This window comes from Ostrea edulis, chromosome 10, assembly GCF_947568905.1.
Source record: "Ostrea edulis chromosome 10, xbOstEdul1.1, whole genome shotgun sequence".
NCBI classification, from domain to species: Eukaryota; Metazoa; Mollusca; class Bivalvia; order Ostreida; family Ostreidae; genus Ostrea; species Ostrea edulis.
This window is the reverse complement of record NC_079173.1, coordinates 41,623,663-41,646,960: the sequence shown is the minus strand read 5'-3', so window position 1 is coordinate 41,646,960 and position 23,298 is coordinate 41,623,663. Positions and strand designations below refer to the sequence as shown.

At 34.1% G+C, this 23,298-nt stretch overlaps 2 protein-coding genes across 2 annotated transcripts in view; both read right to left on the bottom strand.

Moving 5' to 3' along the window:
• LOC125665416 (leucine-rich repeat-containing protein 15-like) overlaps positions 1-23,298 on the bottom strand; it is a 996,853-nt gene that overhangs the window by 249,719 nt on the left and 723,836 nt on the right. The window lies entirely within an intron of this gene.
• On the bottom strand, positions 5,917-12,258 carry LOC130046612 (uncharacterized). The gene is made up of 3 exons (XM_056151372.1): positions 12,080-12,258; positions 6,768-7,031; positions 5,917-6,426 (listed from the first exon to the last, which is right to left on the bottom strand). Exons 1-3 carry the CDS (start codon positions 12,204-12,206, stop codon positions 6,230-6,232), a joined length of 588 nt encoding a protein of 195 aa, XP_056007347.1. The 5' UTR covers positions 12,207-12,258; the 3' UTR covers positions 5,917-6,229.

Sequence of the window (23,298 nt, the reverse complement as noted above, 5' to 3'; positions counted from 1 at the left end):
TAAAGAAAAAAAGATGGCACCAAGCAAATACTGTTATTCCAGTGGCTCTTAAATATGAACTTGTTGAATGTCTATGTATACATTAATAAACATGAGCTCCGCAAACAATGTACATTGGGTTGAAGTATATATTGAAAACCCTACACACAAATATTCAATACGAGTTTGGGTTGTCTAGACAAAGGCATTGGAAAGGTGTGGCCTGGTTTAATTACAATGTAAAATTGAACTCGCAATTCTGAAGCTAGACAAATACTAGATATCTGTTTCACACTGATGAAAAGACAATTATATTATACCTAAATGCATACATGTATATACATGCATAATTAGTTAACCTAATGAGGTAAATAAAATTAAATGTACACCAAATTGTACACATGCAGCGATACGATGCACATGTAACGAAGTCATAATGTTATATATATACATTTGAATGTACATATACAAAAATAAAACTTTAGAATTGGCTTATAAAATTATTCGATGAGAAGTTAAGCATTGGAAGCATGAGTGGTTGCACTATATGAAGTATAAATAAATCCTGTGGACAATCAGCGTGTTCCATCATGAAACATACCATACCTGTAAGATAATACATTACATGTGAATTGCTATATCTAGCAACACTAAGGTTAAACCACCATAGCTATAAATTAAAATGATGCTAGCAGAGTATAACTAGCACCTGTCCAGGTGATGATACAGTAGTTAATTGATGGGAACTGGTGTCTCTGATGTTACAGACTTGGGAAATCCCTCCCACTGGAAATTTAAAATGATCAGAATTCAGTATAGTAGTGTTGCCGGCTGGAAGAAAAACATTGACGGCTGACCCTGTTGCCATTGATGGAATTAGACGTTGTTGCCAGAGATGAAGCACTGTTCACGACTATCAATGTCCTGCGTATGTCCAGTTTGAGAAAGTTTCATGGACAGCACTGTGGTAGCATAAATCCTTCTGGGCGGTAAGAATGATATTACCTAGGGAATGTAAAATATGTATAGAATTCTAGTAGTACTAATATTAACCTATATTGAGGATTTCAATGAAGAAATGAGAAATTCTAATGAAATAAAAAGAAGCCTGCACTAAAATACAAGATATGTTAATCCTGTAATTGCAAAGTAATTTAACTTTTGTTAACTTCGAACGGAACAATATTTTTTTAAGGGTAAAAAAAAAACACCTAACTAAACGAATTCCCAGGTTCCAACAACACTGTGGTACGCTTTCCCCAACCATATAAACAGTTTAGAGTGACAAATATTTGTAATACACATGGGTAATTATTGACATAAATTGTATTTAATTCAGACGATGTCATCATTTTAACACCTGGGATTGGTTTAGTAGTACGTATCAACAAGCAATACGAACGAGAAAAAAAAGTCAATGCAAGTAAATATATCATATGTCTTCCGTAACTACGAGGGCTGAAAATCTTACATGATTGTTTCTCTGAATGATAAGGTGTTTAACGGATGGGAGTAATAGATTCCTGCAGAGTGAGACATCTGTCCATTGCAGGATGACCCCTCCCTCTAACCGAAGCGGTATAACCGAGTGAAGTGTAGTGTCAATAGCGGTACGTCCATTGGACAGAACGGGAAACATCAAGTGGCGATATTGTTCCTTCTCTTACTAGTGATATAATCCCCATCTCTAACAAAGAGGGTGTATTTGAAGAAAGTGAAGTAGCATTGTATTTCATTCTAATGGCACTCTTCATTTCTCTGCATTGGATGTTTGTGTTTGATTCTACAATAGAATCAAGATCATTTGGATCACCCATCCCAAATATTATGTGGATTTAACTCACCTGTTATGTTAGCCAAAAGATAACGTGGATTTAACACACATGTTACGTTACAGAACTGTTCGGTCGGATGGATGACGTGATGGTGTAAATTCAACAGATATACGGAATAAGTGGTGGATTCCAAATGGAGAAAGGATGTTTTAGGGAAAATGTATACAAAATCACTAGATTATTATTTTGTATAATAAGGAAACGGTGACGATAACGAGTCTTCGTTACACGCTGTCACAGAGTGTCTAAATATGAATGGTGCTGAGGGGATCTGGGTTAGAATATATCCACTTTACCCCTTGTTTGTCGTACGAGGTGACTAAATAGTGCTTTTTATGGATTAGAGAGGTGCAAGGATATTAACTTACTTAAAATCTACCCGCAATTTGAATTTAACTATTCATTCATATTGCAATTGTTTTTACAATTGCGATGTCTTGGATAGAGCGATATTCTGACTTCCATGTTGGAAGTCTAATGTTCGAATCCCGCCAATGTATTTAAATTTTGATTTGAAACTTTTAAAAATATTAAAATTTTATAAGCTCCATAGTGACAGAGATGTATTAGTAGAAATTTGTGAATGCAAAAATGATAAATTTGAACTCAACAACACATTGCTGAGTAGTTGTCTTCAAAAATACTTCAAAAATAGAATGACGTCACAGGAGATTTTTGAACTAAAGACCTTGTAAAATTTCGGCAAATCGAATCGACGTGTACTTAAAAGCATGAACTACCATTACGCTTCGGTACAATGAAAGTAAAAAGCAATATAAATGACTAAACGATTATTATACCATCATTTCCACACATGTTTAATATATTTGAACTAATGAAGGTTTCCCAAATTAGTATTTTCTTACAACCATTTATGTTTTCTATTGAGATATAAACTGTTAGTGTATCTACCATAAGGACATGCTCTGTTACATTGACCACACCATCAGTGAAATGACTGCTTTTTACTGTAACTTCTGATTCCTATAAATTAGGAAGATTTCAGAAAGCTTTAAGCATTCATAAGAAGTCCAGCTTTAACGAAAAGATGCATACACTTTTACAATGAAAAAGATCTAACTCACATATCATGAAATTGTATGCGATAAGTGTGTTGAAAAAAATCCAAGTCCTGGTCAACATTGAACACGTTGGAATTAAGATGTAGAGATGCAGTATTTTCAGTGTCCGGGGTTCATCCGCATGCATTGAAAGAAAATAGTTAATAATATAGTCACTAAATTAAATCATCGTCATACATTAAGATTTGGAATTATAGATGCTTGAAAACAAATTCATTGATTGTGGTTTTAAGATCATAAGATGCTTTTCAAACATGTTTTGGCTACTGACTTTGGATTATAATGGGCCGAATCGAAATGTTGTTGCATCCATGGCGGCAAAGACAGATCGTTGTGGGTATACTTAGTAGATATAACTGTTGTAATATATATTGTAACATATGTAAAAGGAACTCCAACTCTTTCATTTTCCGACAGAATGTCATTTTTGTTATGAATTATATTGAGCATTATACCAGACGGTGAGCTATATTTGAAAAGGAAGAACGTGCTACCTTTTCTGAATGGATAAGAAATATACGAGGGATACAAAAACCCCGTACTAGACATATCAACATGAAAGTGCGTCCCAACAAGCCGCCTGTGCTTAGCAAAGCATAAGTGATAAAATGACTAGAGATTGAAAAATAAGAAAAATTGAATAATTGGTAAATATGGGATTAATCAGTGTTCATTGTCTTCACCATTTCATTGCTAACACTTATGTTTTAGAGTTCCGTAGAAATCGTTCATCAAAGAATGAAGAAAGTTGCGATGGAATATTAAGTCATAAACCTTATAGTTGTGTATCACTCACACTTATCAGTTCTTCTAGGAATACTGAAGATAACGAGCCGTAATCAATCTCAAAAGTCCTATAAAGAACTCAACATTGAGAATAGCACAAACACGAACCATTCAAATCAATGAAGGTGGGATCAGTTGTCTAGGAGGAGAACATATTCGTTGTCAATCGGTTAATCCCTTTGTGAACCATCTGTTTTGATCAGGTAAGCGGGAAAATCTGTAGTCAAAACCATTTTATAAAAAAACCGCCTAATAATTTCAATGAAAGTGGTCGGACATTATCCAATCCAATGAGAGCTTCCACCTGCAATCCTGACCTCAAGACCATAAACTGAGAATAAACTTTAGTCTAAATTTTAAATCAAGATAAGTTTTGAAGTGATAAACAAATACAATTCAATATTAGTTTGCATTTTTTATCAACCAGCTATTTTTTAGCATCTGTGCTAAATAAATCTTATGAAAACAACAATCAAATTTCTGACTATTGTCAGTTGATGGTCTTGGGGCCAGATTATCATAACGGCCATAGAACTTGCGAAATGCCGATCTCGAAGGAGAGCGCCGAAATCCAGGCAACACCAGCTTGTCAGCATCTGACCGTAATCTCCAAAAAAAAAACCTGTCCACACGCAGATCATGTCCTTCTCGAACCGACAAAGAGACATCCGTATTTTTGATCTCCTGAAATGTTCAAATACGATGATAGAAAAAATGAATGAAACATTTAATACTTACCATGTTCCATGTTTGTGATTATTGTCATTATAATCAGCTCAGTAAACACGAAAATAATGTTATTTATTTTTCGATTCCCCGTTCGCTGCGTATGCAAGAAATACTCTTATATCGAATAAACGTATAACTTGTAAATACCAAGTGAATGTATAGCTTGTAAATATCAAGCAGATATATGCATCATACTTGGAGACACTAATAACAAGTAAAACTTGTAAATACCAAATAAACATATACATTCCGAGTAAATATATAACTTGCATATAGCGGTGCACCTTCTAGTAGTCTATATTAGTTTATTATAAGGAAAAACAAAAATTTGTACTCACCAAAATTGACAATTGCAATATAAATACTTACCAGTGTTGAATATATTAAAATAAATACCCACTAGTGTCGAAGACAGGGACATATGTATCTTGCGTTGCATAGGTAACAGTTCATCGATGGATATTCCGTGGATTTATTTGAGCAAGGCACCTGGACGGTTCTCATTTATCACTTTTTTTTATTTTTATACAATGCGCTATTTTGATATCTTTAAATACTCGAATTAAAGCTATAACCATGGGATTTTCTATTCGCTGAAATATGTTACATTACGGATATATATTTGAAATATACAAGGATATCGTATTTTTCTGATGACATTGGGACATCTTGCCTATTAAGCAATCAGTGATGTGAATGGTATACCCAAATGTAAATTACTTGTTTTCCTTCTCAAAACACAACTTTGCAATTCTTCAGGGTTAAGCAAAGATTCACCAGCTGAAAATGATTTAGTAATTTGTGGACATACAATATGATTGTTTTCTTGTCATTTGATCAATCTATCGATAGCATCTTAATGAGCGGCACACCAAACAATATTCGTCTGATTATATATCGTCAAAGGTGTATCCTCTGATCTGAAATTCCTAATAATTTACGCCAAGTGCAAAGTCAAATGCAAAATCGTCTCAACATAGATCCAAAATTGTGGTATCTGTGAAACAATCTTTAGCAATAGAAAAGTTCGCATACATGTATGTTTCGGGCAATTCATAATATTTACTAAAGACAAAATAAATAAAGTAACAAACTTACTTCAGATGGCATGGGGAATATAGAAATTCGACACAAATCCAATCTCTATACATGGGGTTTACCTGTTGGATTGGAATTCTTCTTGCAAAGGTATTTCAATTCAAGGCTTCCAATATCACCGTGTCAATATATATTGTGTCATGAATGTATGCATCACGTGTTTAGACGTATACGGCAAATTGTTATTTGAAAAACCAGCCCTAGTGTCTTATACAATGACAAAAAACTCTAGATACATGATAAATATTTGCCAGATCAAGTGTTGACTTGCTTCGTTTGTATTGATGTCAATTGAAGACAACGAAGAATAATCAATCTCAAAAACAACATAAAGCGTTTAAAATTAAGAAGAGGTCAAATATGAACACCTGTACACACCAGCAGATGGGTGATGTGCGGAAGAAGAGCAAGCATCCCCTCTTATTAATTCTAAATTTTTAACTCCCATTGATATTTCACCAACCTAGCATTGCATCAAATGCTGTGTAAAGTGTTTCATACCAATTTTTAGGCCATTCTTGGCAAATTGATTTTGCCTACGGAAGTATATTTACTTGATTAAGATATAGGGCCAACGACGGGTGTGGCCGGTCGACAGAGAATGACTGCGCCTCACACACACCCGATCTCACTTCTGGTATGCCCATGGTCCGCGTTTCTTCAACTTTTTATTTGGCATTCATCAAAAGGGGTTGTGAGATTGATTACTATTCGTTATATTCACCTTACATCCATTGAAGTCATGGCAAGATTTATATATACAGTAACTTTTACGCATGATCGTTTTCCTCTACATATACCTCTGATTTGGATTACCACTGACTCATACTCTAACAATTCGTCTTTCCATATCCCGTTCTCCTTCACCTGCTGAGTCAATTCACAGGTTAAAATCCCAACATCATCTTTTTGTATATCTAAATGAAATGTAAAAATTGCTGATATTTTTCTTATGAGATTGACTTTGTCAAAATGCTTAGGTATGCAATCAGGACACAGCATCCGTCATTAGCATGGCCAACCAACCAATTTTATGATTTTTAAGTAATGGGCATATAATAGCCAATCTACGAAAATTCACAAAACTACAGAATTGGTATTCCACTTCATAGGTGAAAGGCTTCAACATATGGAGTGGGGAATGCAGGATGTTTAAGTAGCAGCCAGAATTACCTTCTTCTTAAGTAAAGTAAATCTATAAGATAATGACAATAACTTAATGTAAATATGTATTTTGATAATCTTTTTCGTAACTTACCCATTACTGTCATCTCTAAGCTGATGTTGTTCTGTTGAGAGGGGAGTACCTCACACGAATACTTCTCCGCCATTGACACATCCTCCAAGGTACACTGACTGGTCAGCAGCTTTGAATTGTGGTACCACTTCACCTTTAAATTTGTGATGATGTCTAGTGTCCCATGTCCCGAAATGTTACAAAGAGATGTATAATTATTCCCTGCTTTGGGCATTGGGTTTAGAGGCGTCACATCTACTGTGTAGGTTTGAGCTGTCGCATTCCCTAAAACACGAAGTTAGTGGTTTGACACATTATCTACATTTCTACAGGTGTAATTGGGCAGTGAACTTTCTCTGATGACATATGCGGTATACAACAAGGATGTTTATTTAGTGTTCAGTTTCAATACAATTCAATACCTATAATAATTTGATGTGTAAATCGTTGGTACCAATTTGACACTTCACCACAAAATCACCCCATTTAAAAACAAATAGCATAGTATTACGGTATAGTGATCAATAAACTCTAATGTTTAAGCAACTTTAAAAACCAAGTATCATTAGGACTCTTTGAAATATATTTGGAAGGCTGCATTGAGTAGAGCATTGCATTCTTAATATCGTTACTGATCTTTCTATCAAAATCATTATTTTTTTCGAGGATGCATATTTAACAAATTCACAAAGAAAATTATGTTTAACAGCCTTTCGCAGAGTACAGTATCTTCTAGAACACATTACTTTAAAACACGCAGTGTTAATACGGTGCATAAATATGTTTTAAGGCATTGTCTTTATCTAAACAATAGAAATACGTTCTTTTACAAGAATTGAAGAAACGTGTCGTATTTAACTGTTTTCAATTATTTTTCATCTACTGAACAATGTGTTTGATTTAAAGGCGATGAAAATGCGCTTATGACAATCCAAATTTTGACTTCATAGCTAACCATATCTGGAAAATTGTGATTTTGAAAACCTACGGATCTTTAAAACAGTTTGATGTGTTTTTCTCTAAACTCCTTGAAAAAATAAAGTAGATGGGGGAAGCGAACAATTTGAGAGACCAATGACAACCTCTATGTTAGAAACCTTGCAGAACGCATATTGGAAAACGTTGTCTAAAATTTATATCTCTACAAACATGTTTAAATAATCATTTACATAACTTAATCATTATTTCAAGAAATATTACAGGGTAGTTTTTGAAACACAGTACATAACATTAAAACTTTAAAAAACCAAAAACCACTTTAATTGATTGTCGTAAGCTTTTGAGATCGGGGTTGAAGTTTGGACAATCCTTACTCTCTTTAGAGCTTACTAAAACACCCATGTCTAGGACTATGAGAAAGATAGTTGAAATATAATCAATGGAATATATTATGAATGCTTTTCTTCGCAACATGAACGGTGGAAATAACGAACAGTGATCAACCTCATAACGTCTATAAGCAATACAAAATAGAAAATTGAGCAAACACGAACTCATGGACACACCAGAGGTGAGTCAGGTGCCTAGGATGAGTAAGATTCCCCTGTCGACCGGTCACATCCACCGTGACTCCTATATCTTGATCAGGTAAACGAAATCTCCGACTAATACATGGACTACGTGACATGAATACTGGCATGACGTCATAATATATGAAAATATAAAACCCCATCGTGAGGTTGGAACAAAGAAATATAGATCAGAACTATTTTTACATTTGTTAACGTTCATTCAGAGAATACTAACCTAGGACCTTGTTAATTTTATTTTGAAATCCTGCATTCCTTGTCCCCTTGGTATTTTTTATTCCTTCTGGGTTTCTTAACAATACGATACAGCCATGCGACGTGTGTATTACCGATATGTAGTATCGCGTACACTCCGAGGAGTTTTAATCAACTACACTTGACTAGAACATCAGTGAAGGTCATATCAGGTCAGAAAAGGTTTTTGGACAAAAGAAAATTGCACGTAATCCTCATTGATACGTAACAGAACTCAAGTTATGTAGGACACCTAGCGATACATGTTACAAATATGTCAGTGTGTGATGTAATCAAACACTCATCAGGGGCCTCAAAAACGATTTTTGTCGTATAAATAAATATCAAACTTTCGTAAGAGGAAGTTTCAATATCATGTATCTTTAGATAATGCTCATATTTTAAGGTTATGGCGACAGGATAGTATTTCAAGCATTTTTTTTTTCTTTGGAGTCGTTGAATGTTCTAGGTTGTACTGTATTCATCCATGCATATCAAGCGTGACACGATGTCTGGTACACATCATGGTGTTTTCTGAGACCTATTTTGGCTATTAGTAAAACTAAAGAGGAATTCCACAATATTTCTCTCAGTCTTTCTACCTTATATTTTATATAAAAATCCTAGAAATACATTCCACATTTGACTGAATTTTCGATCGTTTCAATCAACACACATCTCCGATAGTAATATACAGGGTATGGAAACACACGGAATGCTGTAGCAAACTTTGTATATGCTGCAAAGTACAATAAAGATATCGACAAATGGTAGTTTGATAAAAAGACAACTTAGGCATATTAGCCGATGCTATGAAGAGTTAATTTTTGTTTTACAGGATTGCAAGTGGTCGCAACATTTGCAGTAAATATGCCAATTCATGCAGCAAACGTGAGCAGCCTCCTCTAAGTTTACATGCAAAGATTTTATATTTAATTTGTTCACTGAAAATGTTCACAATGTATAATGATAAACTGCGTTTGTATTTCAAACAACACAGGAATTGTACACCTTTGAGATGTACTTATCTCAGTGTATTGAGTCAGATAAAAATATAGTAGAATATTTTTCTGCAGTATTGTACCTTATTCACTAATATATTTTCAGCGTGATTCATAGAAATAACACAGAAAAATGTCAATAGTATTTTACTATCTTAATTACTTGAGATATCATACATATCGATGGTTATTATTGTGTAGACCCTGAAACTCAAAAAATATACAAGCGAGGTGCTATGGGGAAAGGTCATATTATGCATGTATATGTCTACGTCTCCGCCACAGCTAATCAGAACATGGTTCAGACTCTTCCATCAAGCCGGGATAAAATTTCTCGACTTGACCGAAAAAAGTCGAGTGATGTTCCGATTGCACTGAACATTGCTTACGATGCCTGTATTTATAGATACGTCCTAACAGGGTAGCATGTGATGATACACATGGAGAGAAAAGTCAGTTTGCACACACACACACACACAAAAAAATGTGTTTATTGAAATAAGGAGATTAATCTTTCATAAAGAAGGATAGTAATAGAAGCAGTATCATGTGTGGATTGTGAACATTTTAGGGTTCGTAATAAAATCGATTAATGCTATGGGGTTTAATTCATTCGTGTGTACACACCGTGGCTCCCTGACAACATATTTACCTCAGAAACTCTCAACAATGTAATATAGCGTGCATTCGTTGTTCATACCTTGAAATGGTCATTATCTTTAAAGTGCACGGAGGTTTTGAAATGAAAATCGGCATTCAAGTTTGTAAGCATCATTATTTTGTTGCAAGGGTGATTGCTATCAGTGAATTAGATATGTTTATGGTGCTCAAACGTTAACCTACTAACTGTAACATATTTTATCCTGTGTTGAATTTGAGCATTAAGGCTCAAATGTAATACAATGAGGGCTCTAATTCTTAGCTTACAGGTCAACAGTACAAATATTTCACATGGGACCTATGCATCATTACAACCCTAACAGTAAGGCTTGATGTAATGTTTGTTGAAGATTAAAGAGACACCTTTGAAACACATTTTTATCTTCATAAAATATTAGGTATCTGTTAGAAACACATTTCCATAGGTCACTTGTTAATGGACAAGAATCGTTTTTAATATATTAGCAAACGATGCTATCGGTGGTGATGATGGTGGATTTTTCGGAATCAAGCGAAATTCAGTGCAAATTTAGTGTGTATTCTTTACGGAACTTTGATTGTGAAATCGCTTGACTCGGTTGGTTGGTTGATTGTTTTACGTTCCGTCGAGAATTTAAAAAAAGACATTATCAACTGCTGTTCCACTATTCAACCATTTTGTCCGTCTTTTCGCATATGAATTTTGTACATTGATGTCTCTCAATTGCAGACTGTAAATTGGAATATTGGATGTTGTGGTTGTTTGCTATTCATGTTAAATTACAATTTTACTACATGTTCTAGTGTTTATATTTTTGAGAGTTTGTTTTAAATTAGTATTCGTGTATATAACTCCAGGACACTGGAGAAGAATAAATGTGTGCAATAATCAGGGTTGCATTTTACGAAAGAACTTTGGACTTACGACAAACTTTACATCTTGGAATTCTCCGGTTTATTGTAAGATAAATTATTCCAATGTAAAATAGTGAAAAAAAATAATGTTGGACATTAACTTTCAGACACGTTTTAATTCGTTCATTCAAACTAATAACTGTGTCATATAATTTAAGACTTGAGATTTTGTACTAAGTTCTTTTGTAAAACAAGCCACAAGTCAACTTCTTGAAATAAAGGAATAAAATAAAATCAGTCATATTCAGATATCACCAGCTGTATGTGAACTGTTACATTTAAACCTATGTTTAACGCTGACGGCCGTATCAAGGTTTTTAAAGCTTTCCAGCACTCTCTGCTACACCGGACCTCTGTATTTTAGGTCATATCGGAAAGACTCGTGTTCTCACTTCAAAAGTCTACGCCTTTGGCGTAGTGGCAATCACAACTTATATTTTGATACAACCATGGAACGAGTAGGGCTCAAACTCACAACGTTATGATGCAAACCCTCTAACCCCGAGCTATTGTCACGCCGAGTTCAAAATTTGCATTTATAAATTATTTTGCATACTAAATTTCATTTTTTATGCGTTTTGTAAATTCTATACTTTTTTGAAAAATAAATTGTTTATACTACTATTACTGTTTCAATTGAAAAGGCAATTATATTAATATTTTATATAGTCCTACTCATATCTACAGAAAAAACGATACCGGTGATTCAGTCGTTTACTACAATAAAATTGGTCGTAGTATCCATATAAATATATTTTAAGAAGGTCAAGTGCTTTTATACCCTGTAGTATATGCTGAATGTACTATGAAGCTACTTGAGACGCATTTCGCGAAATTTGTTGATTTGCTTCTGGTCACTATTGGTGTATGTAGATGTATTTTATTTTGATACAGATGGTTTATAACACATCAGTTGAAGTATTATCTAGATTACATGGATACACATACCAGGTAGCATGCCTGCCGTTGAGACCAGACAGGTGTATGTGTCCCCAATGGTAGATTATTTTTTTACCTGAATCACAAACTACTTCTTGAAGTGAAATGTCCTTCAGCAACGTTTCTTTTAAATTAAGAGGGTTTTGACAGGAAGGTTCCGTCCTCCGCGAGTAGGGATGTAACTGCAGTTGCTTTGTTTTCATAAAGCGGATAAAGGCGATTACATTGCAATCACAATAGAGGGGGTTTCCACTTACATCGCTGGAAAAAAAAAACATCCGAAGTCATTCATTGATAAACGAGGAAGTTATACAGGAAGGTGAATATAACAACAGTAATCAATCTCATAACTCCTATATGTAATACAAATTACAGAATTGGGTAAACACGGACCACTGTATACACCAGAAGTGGGATCAGGAGCCTAGGAGGAGTAAATATCCCCTGTGGACCGGTCACACCCACCATGTACCCTACATCATGATCAGGTAAACGGAGTTATCGGTAGTCAAAATCAATGTGGCAAGAATTTGAGCCAAGTAAATGTTGTCTTGACAAACTAGATCATTGTAACGACCATAATATATGCAAAATGCTGACTTTAAACGAGACTGCTTAAACTACTGTATTATTGACTTGTTTATCAATAACCTGCATCGATTTAAAAACTGACAATCCACAGAACAAAGTTGTGCGATTGGAATCAGTTGAGAAATATGAAAACCATATGCAGATGATAGTGGAATCTTGCTACATAAATACGGGAAGTTGAATCCATGATATAAAATTGAAACACTACTGCATTGGGGGTATTTGGGAACATTATCAGTGCTGTTCCATCGCATGGGATTTGTCTCCTCGCATAAGGTTCTCCACTGTCGTTTAGAAGTATTTTTATTGTATGTCAATTCAAGATCCAAGGAATGTGCGTTACATAGGATATGCAATGACAGAAGAATAAAGCAAAAGATGCATTCACGTGTAGAGGGTTTCGTGTTTCCCCTACGCTTAATTTAGTATTCTTTATAGGAATTATAATATCGATCACTGTTCGTTAACTTCATGTTTGCAACCATCGTGAATAATCTTGGGAAATGCTGTTATTGAGTCATGGGTCCGTATCAGATATAATGTCGAAGCAGATCTGCAGATCATGTTTCTTTTTCGATCAATGATGTCTTCAGATAAATATAATTTGAATTGCTATGGAGATAATCATTAATTCAACTATTTTCTAAATCATCTCTTCTAGATGCCTTGATAAAATTAATATTATGAAATATCAGGCGGAATCCTTTCTTCAGGCGAATGAAATATCTGATGTGCAGCTCTTTATTTTTTATCCCTTTTAGGATTTATGAGATTGATCACTGTTGGTAATATTTACCTTCCGTTGATACATAATATGACAACACACTATCCAATGACGGTATATGATTCTAATCTCCATACGGAAAGCATCATGGGTTTTCAAGAGATAATCCATCAATGGTGTAACGAGTGAAGAACTGAGAGGGGGAAAACACGGACCACCAGAAACACCATAATTGACATTTAAATCCAATTGTCTTTACAGGACACACATTAAGATGGAGTGACCTCCCTTGGATGAATTATAGCATTCAAATGATTGAAGAGTGAAGGGTTAATAATGATTTTGAAATGCTATATCATTAGGTCGAGTGTTTTTTGACCTGTATCATGCCAATTAGGCAGCTCCTCTTTATATACTGATTTGACAAGGGTTGCTCCACTTATCAGATCACCATAGTGGGATTATAGCGGTTATAACCTTTTAGCAGGGGGTGTTTTTTTTTTCGTTTAGGCACCTGACCCCACATTTGAATGTTCGTTAACTTCAAGTCTTTCATGAACTTATCGGAAGAAATTATTTCACATGAAGGCATACACTGCTAGTCAAAAAGTGATACTTACACCTTCTAAGAAGACTTTCTCACCTTTGGAATTTACAGGGGAAATTGTTTGCCCTGCCCTCACTTTTGAATAATCTACAGGGGTATGTGATTGATCAATAATTTCATTCTTTTTCTTTTTCAATTTAGGACTCTTACAATGTAATTGGAAGATAAAGTGAGAGAAAAAGAAAACGGTATCAGAAATAAAATAAAAATGCTCAATTTAGAGTGGGATTACCTGGAAACATTAGAGGGGGACCTGGTGTCTATTAGGCGTAAACATCACCTGTTGATCGGTCACACCCGCCATGATACCTATTTACCTTGATTATGCAATTAGTATTCGACTCTGCTTTGGGACTAGTACATGTATTCTAATGTACATATGTACACAGAGTATCCTTGATTTGACATTTCAATTTCCAATACCCGTTCCCATATTCTTTGAATGTTTGATATTACACAAATTATATTAGGGTTTGTATTCCACCTAATGATGTGATTAAGTTCAAACTATTTATTTGAATTAGAAAACCAACTTGAAGGATATGTGTGTAGTGAATTTTGGCCAACATAGATGAAAGGGATGAATTGGGCAAATGTATAACGCACTTGAAATCCATAAGATTGTGTAGGACATGTATATGTGACTATGTAACATATGTTCTCACAAATATATTCGTCGTATCATTTTTACAGTATGTATAGTAAGCGGTAGAAATACAGGTTTGGTTTGCAAAACATGTCTTAGGTATATGAAATGTATGCTGAATATATATTCAAGAATAATGCCATTTCACGATTTCAAATTGATAATCAATGACTTACAACATATTATTTCTAATAACATTAATTACAAGATGATGTGAAAATGTTGTCATTTCATAATATTAAGGAAATCGTGTATCTAGGTACGGGGATATAGTATATATTTCATGTCATTTACATTGCCATTTACACTGTTTATTTGAAACAGAAAATAATGTTTTAAAATTTACACGCTCTTGATTACTATCAATATGTACAAATTAGTCAGCTGCATTGTAAAAATAATGATATCAATATCAAAATTTATAGGCCTTGTCTATTTGTCAACCGATCAAAGATTTCATTTTGTAACGTTGTCATGTTATGATACATATACATTGTGTCTCCCAATCATGATTATTTCCTAGCTAACTTGGACTGATAACCACTGCAATAATGGAATGTACTGAAGTGTTAGTTGATTCAACACGTGAGAACATAGTGCTTGCACAAAATGTGGCTTTACATTTGACATTCAATACATAATTTACCCCTTATTCAACCGTTATCATTTTCATTCATATGTCGATGAACGGTGAAGATAATGACAATGATCAATCTCATAAATCTTATGAGCAATATAAAATAAAGAGTTGGGTAAACACACACCCCTGTACACACCAGAGATGGGATCAGGTGTCGAGGAGGAGTAAACATCTCCTGTCGACCTGTCACACCCTCATTAACCCTATATTTTTTAAAGAAAACTTTAAATATTACTCCCCCTAGGCATCTGATCCGACCTCTGATGTGCCCAGGGGTCATATTATGCCCTAGTCTGCATTTTGTAAAATAATTAATGAGTTTTAAGATCACTGTTCCTTATCCTAACCTTTTCGTTTTATATTGAGATAAATAATGGTTGGTTGAAAGAATATGAAATAAATAATATTGTAGCGAATGAAACATATATTCCTGTCCTACACTGAAGGGACGTTAAAAAGTCGTTCAGTTTCAGTGAAAATATCACATGCTATACAAACGTGTTATTCAGTTGTAGTGCAACTATGTGGATCTATATAAAGGTACTTACAGTTGCAGTAAATTCACCAGTTGATCAAATGTGCCAGTCTGTAATGCTGTTAGTTTATTGTCGCTCAGGTCTCTGAAAGATAAGAATTTCCTGATTAATCTCAGCTGATTAATATTACAATGGTACAGTTATTTTCCAAGTTGATTCAATATGCAAGACCACATTGTTTGCACAAAATGCAACTTTAAACACCACGTTCAGGTACAGTAAGGGTGATTCATTTACTATCAACACTAATCATCAAGTCGATATGTAGATTACATATACTGCAGAAAACTCTTAATAATATTTTGAGATTTAAAAGAAAATTACATAAGAAGATAGCTTTGGTAGTCGGTAGATCATTTTTGTTGTTGCATTATCATTGAAGTACAGTACACGACACGAGTTTTATGCGTGTTCCACGCAACGCGGTGGAACAAATTTGCCCCAAACACGGTGGACCTTTAAAATTGTCGGCACCTTTGAAGTCCTATTTTTCCGCGCGAGCTAGACATTGAAGTCCACGGAGGATCTCCGTGGATGCCACCGCGCATCTCCGTGGATGTTACCTGTACCTCCGTCGATGCCACCGTGTACCTCCGTGTGATAAAACAAAGAAATAATTTCCAAAATGATTCACCCAAAAAGCCTTTTCGCTTGGCCAGCATACATGCCCTCACCCTATTACTTATTTAGAAATTAGCTATAAATCATTCATTTCTTGTAATTGTTGTTAAATGATACGTTGGTGTTTTCGGTTCATATCCGTATGTAGACTTCCCTGCAGACGTTCACACCTTTTTATGAAACGCCCAAATTCTCGACATCCTGTATACAAACACCTGTGTTATTCCTACCACTCGTCGGTACATTGTTTCACGGCACGTGCAGCTCAATTTCACCAAATAAAAGAAGAGTCTTGAACAACAACAATCACATGCCAGTAATTTCAATTTGATAAACAGCAGTTCAAAGAAATGTGTACCATAAGCAATAGTTTATTTTTACGTAAAGTTTTCATTGTAATTAGGAATATGTGATTAAGATCAGCTATATACATGTACATGTTTACATTGGATATGAATTTCATTATGTACTCAACTGTGAAGCAATGTGAGCAAAGAATCAATTTTTTATCACTTAAAGAAATAAATATTAAAACTATCTTTACTTTTAAACAAACCTTTAGAAAATTCCGTACTTTCATTAAGAAAATTTCATTAGAATGCCCATACTTCACATTAATCATAACACGGTTTTTAAGGTTTTTTTTTCTAACTTAATAAATACTTTATTACACGCATGTATCATTTACTAAATGTATATATAACAGCTTTTTGTCTTTATATTTTTGTATACCATTGCATAATGGTGATGAGATCCAATAAATTGAATTGAGTACATGTAGTCTTGAAATATCACAAAATAAAGAGTTGACAACGATTGAAATAAAAATGCAGACGTTTTCTCGTTTATTCAGTACCTGATTAACTTGCGCGTCTTCTGAATGAAAGTTGTAAAACAAACGTACTAGGTTTTGGTCAGTTATAACATAATACGGGGGTAAAATTCATCTAATCTCCGCTAGCAATGGGTTTTGAGTCAACTGTGTCTTCGTGCACGAATAATCTCGGCTAACGAAGATGAAAAAAAAAAGAAGCCTAGATAGTCCGCTTGCATTAGCATGTATTATGAAGGTGCAATCTAAGAATTATCCAGTAAATCCAATGATGTTGCAATATATATAGCATGCATTTATTTTATTTTTGACTGAGAGGGAGATAGACAGCTAAGCACGTAACATCGTTTTAAAAAACTAGTTGCATTTGACACCGAGGATTTACATCCTTAAATATTGATTACAAGCACGTAGAATCGGAGAGGGTGTACTTTGAAAACTTGAAAGGTTTTCGCAATCGGAAAATTTAAGCATCATTTTTGTTGTTATTTTATTGCTTGTCAAGAAATTTATACAACTTAACCGGCAACATACCCGTTCTGATACATTGGAAAATATAAGTAATGTTAGCACGGGGCTCTATAAAGTTCAATCTGCAGTTTGGTCATACTTCGTCATTCAACAACTTATTCAAAATAAAAAAAATGTTTGTCGGATTAGCGGTACTATGATGTATGACTATAACAATGACCTGTGTATAACTTGTACATTCCATGCAAATTCGAAGAGGTTTTCGCCTCAGTAGAACAATGGGGGTCAGCTAATCCGTGTATTTGAAATCAACAGAAGTGCTTAGCTTCTTGCGGAAAGTGTGAAATATATTGGGTCGGCGCAAGATACCCGTGATCTTAGACTAGATCTGATATCGCGCCGACCCAATATATTTCACACTTTTCATGAGAAGTCAAAACCCAAACTAGCTAACCGTAATTTAGTTATACTGTGAGAAAGACCCTAGGAATTTGCATGGTATATACTTATTATACAAAAATCATTACATTATCCAGACACTCCCGATGAACATTTTTTTTTTATGAAAACCTCTATCAAAGTACATCGAACATAAGTCTCGGTCAAATGTAATTAACTCGGGATTTTAAAAATAAATAATTCGATGGTTTGTATTTTTGCTTCTATTAATTACGTAATAAATTAATTCCAATTTGTTAATCATCGACAATGCTCTAATTTCTATATTGGATCAAGTTATATTTGTCAAGATGCATATCAACACAATATGATGGAGGTAATTATGTTAAACAGCGTATTTGTCACACACACACACACACACAGAGAGAGAGAGAGAGAGAGAGAGAGAGAGAGAGAGAGAGAGAGAGAGAGAGAGAGAGAGAGAGAGAGAGAGAGAGCACATCGGTAATTATTAAAAATCCCTATCACATGTTGTACATGTATGTTTTTCATTTACTGAATATACTAATTCGCATTCAAAACAGGAATTGCCTGCAAGTACGCATTATTTAAACATAGAATTTAAGAATATTTTAATGAAGAAAGAAGACTAAAAGAAAAAAAGTCAAAACCAGGTTTTCTTAAAAACATAATATATAGTGTTTGGTATCGTTGGAATCGGCTCAATATGATGAAAAACAATATAAGTATCAGGGGGGGGGGGGAATATTGACATTTTTTCTTTTCTTAAAATTCCACCCTTATCTTGATTATTTGGCCTGCGGCACATTTTCACATCTCCCGCAAGGCGCCCGTGGCCAGAACAAAGCGCTTAGCAGTTGTGTGTATTCGCAAATAACACACACCGTGGAACACAGAGGACACGGTGTATCTCCGTGGATTTTCCACCGTGGTCTTTCCACGGTGGGGTGTATAAAACTCGTGTCGTGTACTGTATCTAATGAAATAACGGAACAGTTTAAATAAACATGCCATTTAACATCAGGATCAAACAAAATACGTAATGGCGACATCAAAGATGGCTGTTGAAACCCCTGTAACAACAACTTGTTTGCCAGTAGCTTGTCACGATTTAGAAATAAATAATCATACACAGAAATGAATCGGTTGAGGAATATATATATAACATGTAAGTGATAATGGAATGTTACTGCATAAATATGGTAAGTTGAGGATCGATAATCTGAAACCACACCATTTGTCACAAAGTTGCATTGCCAGTTTGTCGCTAAAAGTTATTTTCAAGAAAATTGCCAAATATGACGAAAATATTAGACGATCCGTTCTATCTTTTATTTCAAGTTCGCTGGGATATATCAAATCAGCACATGCATGATAATATACATTGCTTATAGATAAAACGTTGTGCATAGATATAAATGTTGAATGAAGGCCACTACAAATAAATGCTTTTTATTGGTATGAACGTTTTTTGAATAAATTTAGCCTCGTAAACATATCGATTAATAAATAAGTGTCAGTTGTGCTAACGGAAATTCCAAAAGATTATTGTAAAACGTTATCTCTAAACACCACCATGCCAAGGCAAAACTCAAGCAGGTTTTTCAGCAACAACTTTAGAGTAGTTCTAGCAAGAATTAGAATAATGTTTCACATAGTGATTTCTTAATGTCTTTTCAAAAGATATGGACATCTCCGTCTTCCATATCTATTGAATAAACAGTTGTTTATACTTTCAAAATGACTAGTCTTTTTTATCGTGAGTAATATGTACGTAAGGTGTTAAAAAGTCGTACGTGTTCATTCTGTTGATTTAGGAAGTGTTTGATGATTTCCAATTTAATAAAAGTTCTTCAAAACATTTTAAAACCCACGTTTGATTTACACTACTTCTGAAATAGGTCATGGTCTAATACATTTGAAGTGTTTCCTTCACAGCAGTCAGTATTTCTTGAAGGAACAAAGCTAGGGGTCTGCTATAACATTTGCTAGATTCAACAGCATCGGGATATATTGTCTACATTTTCTCAAAGGTGAGAACTATGAGCAATTGATATTGATATTGATGTGAGTTTTCTGTGTCATAAAATACCTAGCTAGAAACTGTTACACCAGGTATAGCCGGACTAAATGGGCAACTAAAGAAATTGATCTTGTGTATTCACTGATGGATATTTACAAGTAGAATAAATTCTTGCACACAGATTTCAGGTTTCATAAATCATTTCGTCCCATTATCTTCTCATATTTAAAGTTTAGTTTGTGAAAACGTTCTAACACTGCATGTATCTAATGACATGTTGCGATTCCTAGATATCTAAAAGACTGCGATGACAAAAACGTTTCTACTACTTCATCATGAGTGCAATGACATTTAAATGACAAGCATGTCGCCATATTATTATATTGAGAAGAAAGATAACGAGAAATTGATATGGAATACTTTCTAAAACACCCACCCTATGACAGGCTGTATTTTCAAATATAATCATTATACGGATGATATAATTTACGAAATACCGACTTTTAATTAAATGAGACTGTTGAAACCCCTGTGATATCAACTGATATATTTCAAGACTCTCTATATTAAAAAATTATCAGAACACACGCTTGCGCAGTGGATCACTTGAGATACATAAACGCCGTATTTAGGTGAGAATATAGGTACTGCCGTAAATATGGCGATGGAAGCGTTGAAGTTAATTAGCCTTTAAAGTATAATTCAGTAACACATTAAAAACGAAGTATCCACATATAAGAGAAATGTGGAATATTCTGTCCCGCCTTTTATTGCTAATTCAATGTATTATATTGAAGGGGGATGAATGACAGCAAATGTTTTTTTATAGATAAAAAAAACCCACAGATCTGTGTAATTAGATATTTTAAGGTTAGATCATGTTATTTCTTCTAATGGAGAGTTTTTTAAATAAATGTACTTGAAAATAATAAGTGCAGTGCATTTTGGTGAAATATGTATATATGGTATGGCTGAAAAATGTTTATGTTGAACGAATGAACAAACATAAGTTAAATATATTGATAAAATGTTACAGTCCATACATATGGGAATAGGTGACACACGTTCTCACAGATACATGTATGGAACATATTTAGGGTATTCACAGTAAGCGGTTGAAATGCAGGTGTGGTTTGCAATGTATATACCATACATGTGAAATGTAAATTGCATATTTATTTCAGAACAATGCGATATAGTCTGAATGACCTGAAGTACATTACTTACATCAACATAATTTATAAAATTATACACAACTATAGTCATTTCATTATTTAAAAAAAGGAAAACTGCTTTAAAATACCCACGATATTGTTTTTTCCATGTCATTCACAGTGTCAAATTTTCATAATCTTGCTTACTCTCAGCATATACAAATTATTTAGTTGTTTTGCAAATAACTGGCACATATATCCAGAAGTATATTATCTTTAGTACCTATGTCCAGAAGTATAGGAGCTCTAAATTCGCCAACATATCAAATGCGTCCTTCTGTACCGTTGTTATCTTATTGTTTTTGAGGTTTTTGAATCGTAAAGATGTCCTGATTAACCTTTATTGTTTGTGAGGTCACTGAATCGTAAAGATATCCTGATTAACCTTAATTGATCATCGCTATAATGATAACATATCATTTTCTAAATTGATTCAATACACGAGAGCAAAGAGTTTGAACAAATATGACTTTAAACAGGACATTTAGGTAGATCAATGGTGATTTATCTATTATCGAACAATAATTCTTTTCATTGATATGTCGATTAGATATACCGTGCTCCAGTTATCTCCAAATAAAGAAGCTCATGTTCTTCACCCTCTGTTTCATATTTAGATGTTTTCTTTCCTGTACTATACAGAGATGATTATGACTAACTACCATATGACCTCCACGATAAATTATTATTTCACATTATCAAACATCACCATCCATTTAGCAATATTCCATTACACCGCATGCTCAATTTGGTTTGCAGATATGTGGTTCTGAATCAAAACACGTTTTCAAAATATGATTTCAAACGAGAGGGGTGTATAGGTGACAGCACCTTGTATACAAATTCACTTTTAAATGTGACTCAATATTGAAATGGCATTACAGATCCTATATTTACGCATTTTATATCAAAGTATAGAAGTATTTTATGTACTCAATTATAGATCATTTTTGTACTATTTTCTTCAATGTATTTTGTGCTTTTAGGAAAGATGTTATATCACCTAGTCTAAAAATAAATGGTGATTTTGACAAAATGGATATTTCTATTCTCTAAGTGATATGCACACGGTTTTTATAAATATGTTTGTAGTAGGTTTCAATTCACATGCAACTGTATTTGGTATTTAGAAAGTATTTTCTTCCATGAAGTTTGTTCTTTAGGGAAAGTTCCCATCGCCTAATCTGAGAACCAGTACTCATTTTGATAGAATACATATCGTCAGGCTCTACTTGATAAACGCATGTTCCTTCGAAAGTTGTTTCCAGTAGTTTGTAATTCAGATTTAACTCTACTGTTGAAAGCATTAACAAAAAAAAAAAAAAAAAAAAAAAAAAAAAAAAACAATTCAGAAGCTGGTGATCTATCAAATACAAAACAGGAAACGCATCAAATTCGGTTAAACTTTTAATTCCACGAAGATGTATCCTACATATCCGCATTTGTAAAACCTAAGGTGACTTAAGGGGTTTTAAAACAAATATGTTCTATTTTAAACACATATAAAGATATGTAAAATCGATTATATATTCCTTTTTCAAATCTTCGAATGTCTCCAGGAGAAGAATTTTATCTAAGTTGCTAAATATACAGACCGCAAAACATATAACTACACCTATGGAATGGTGAACCAACGTTGGGCGGTTTTAGGAACAAACGGTTTTGTTTTTAAAACGAACGCAGAACGCTGTGAACAGAACACTTTTGAGTGAGAACGGAGCGGTTCTTTTCGAGAACGGAACACGTTGCAGCAAGATGGGAACGGACGGTATGGTGTGATTTCAAAGGTTGTATCTCACACACTGTCGGTATTTTTTATTCAATATTCATAGCCATTGAGCAAACGGGAATTGTTTGCCAAAATAAATCTTTATTTCATTCAAAATTTTAATATTTGAAAATAGCAGTAACGTGGATGAACGTATACTAATACATGCAGTAGTATGCGCCTTGGATTCCACATGGGAATA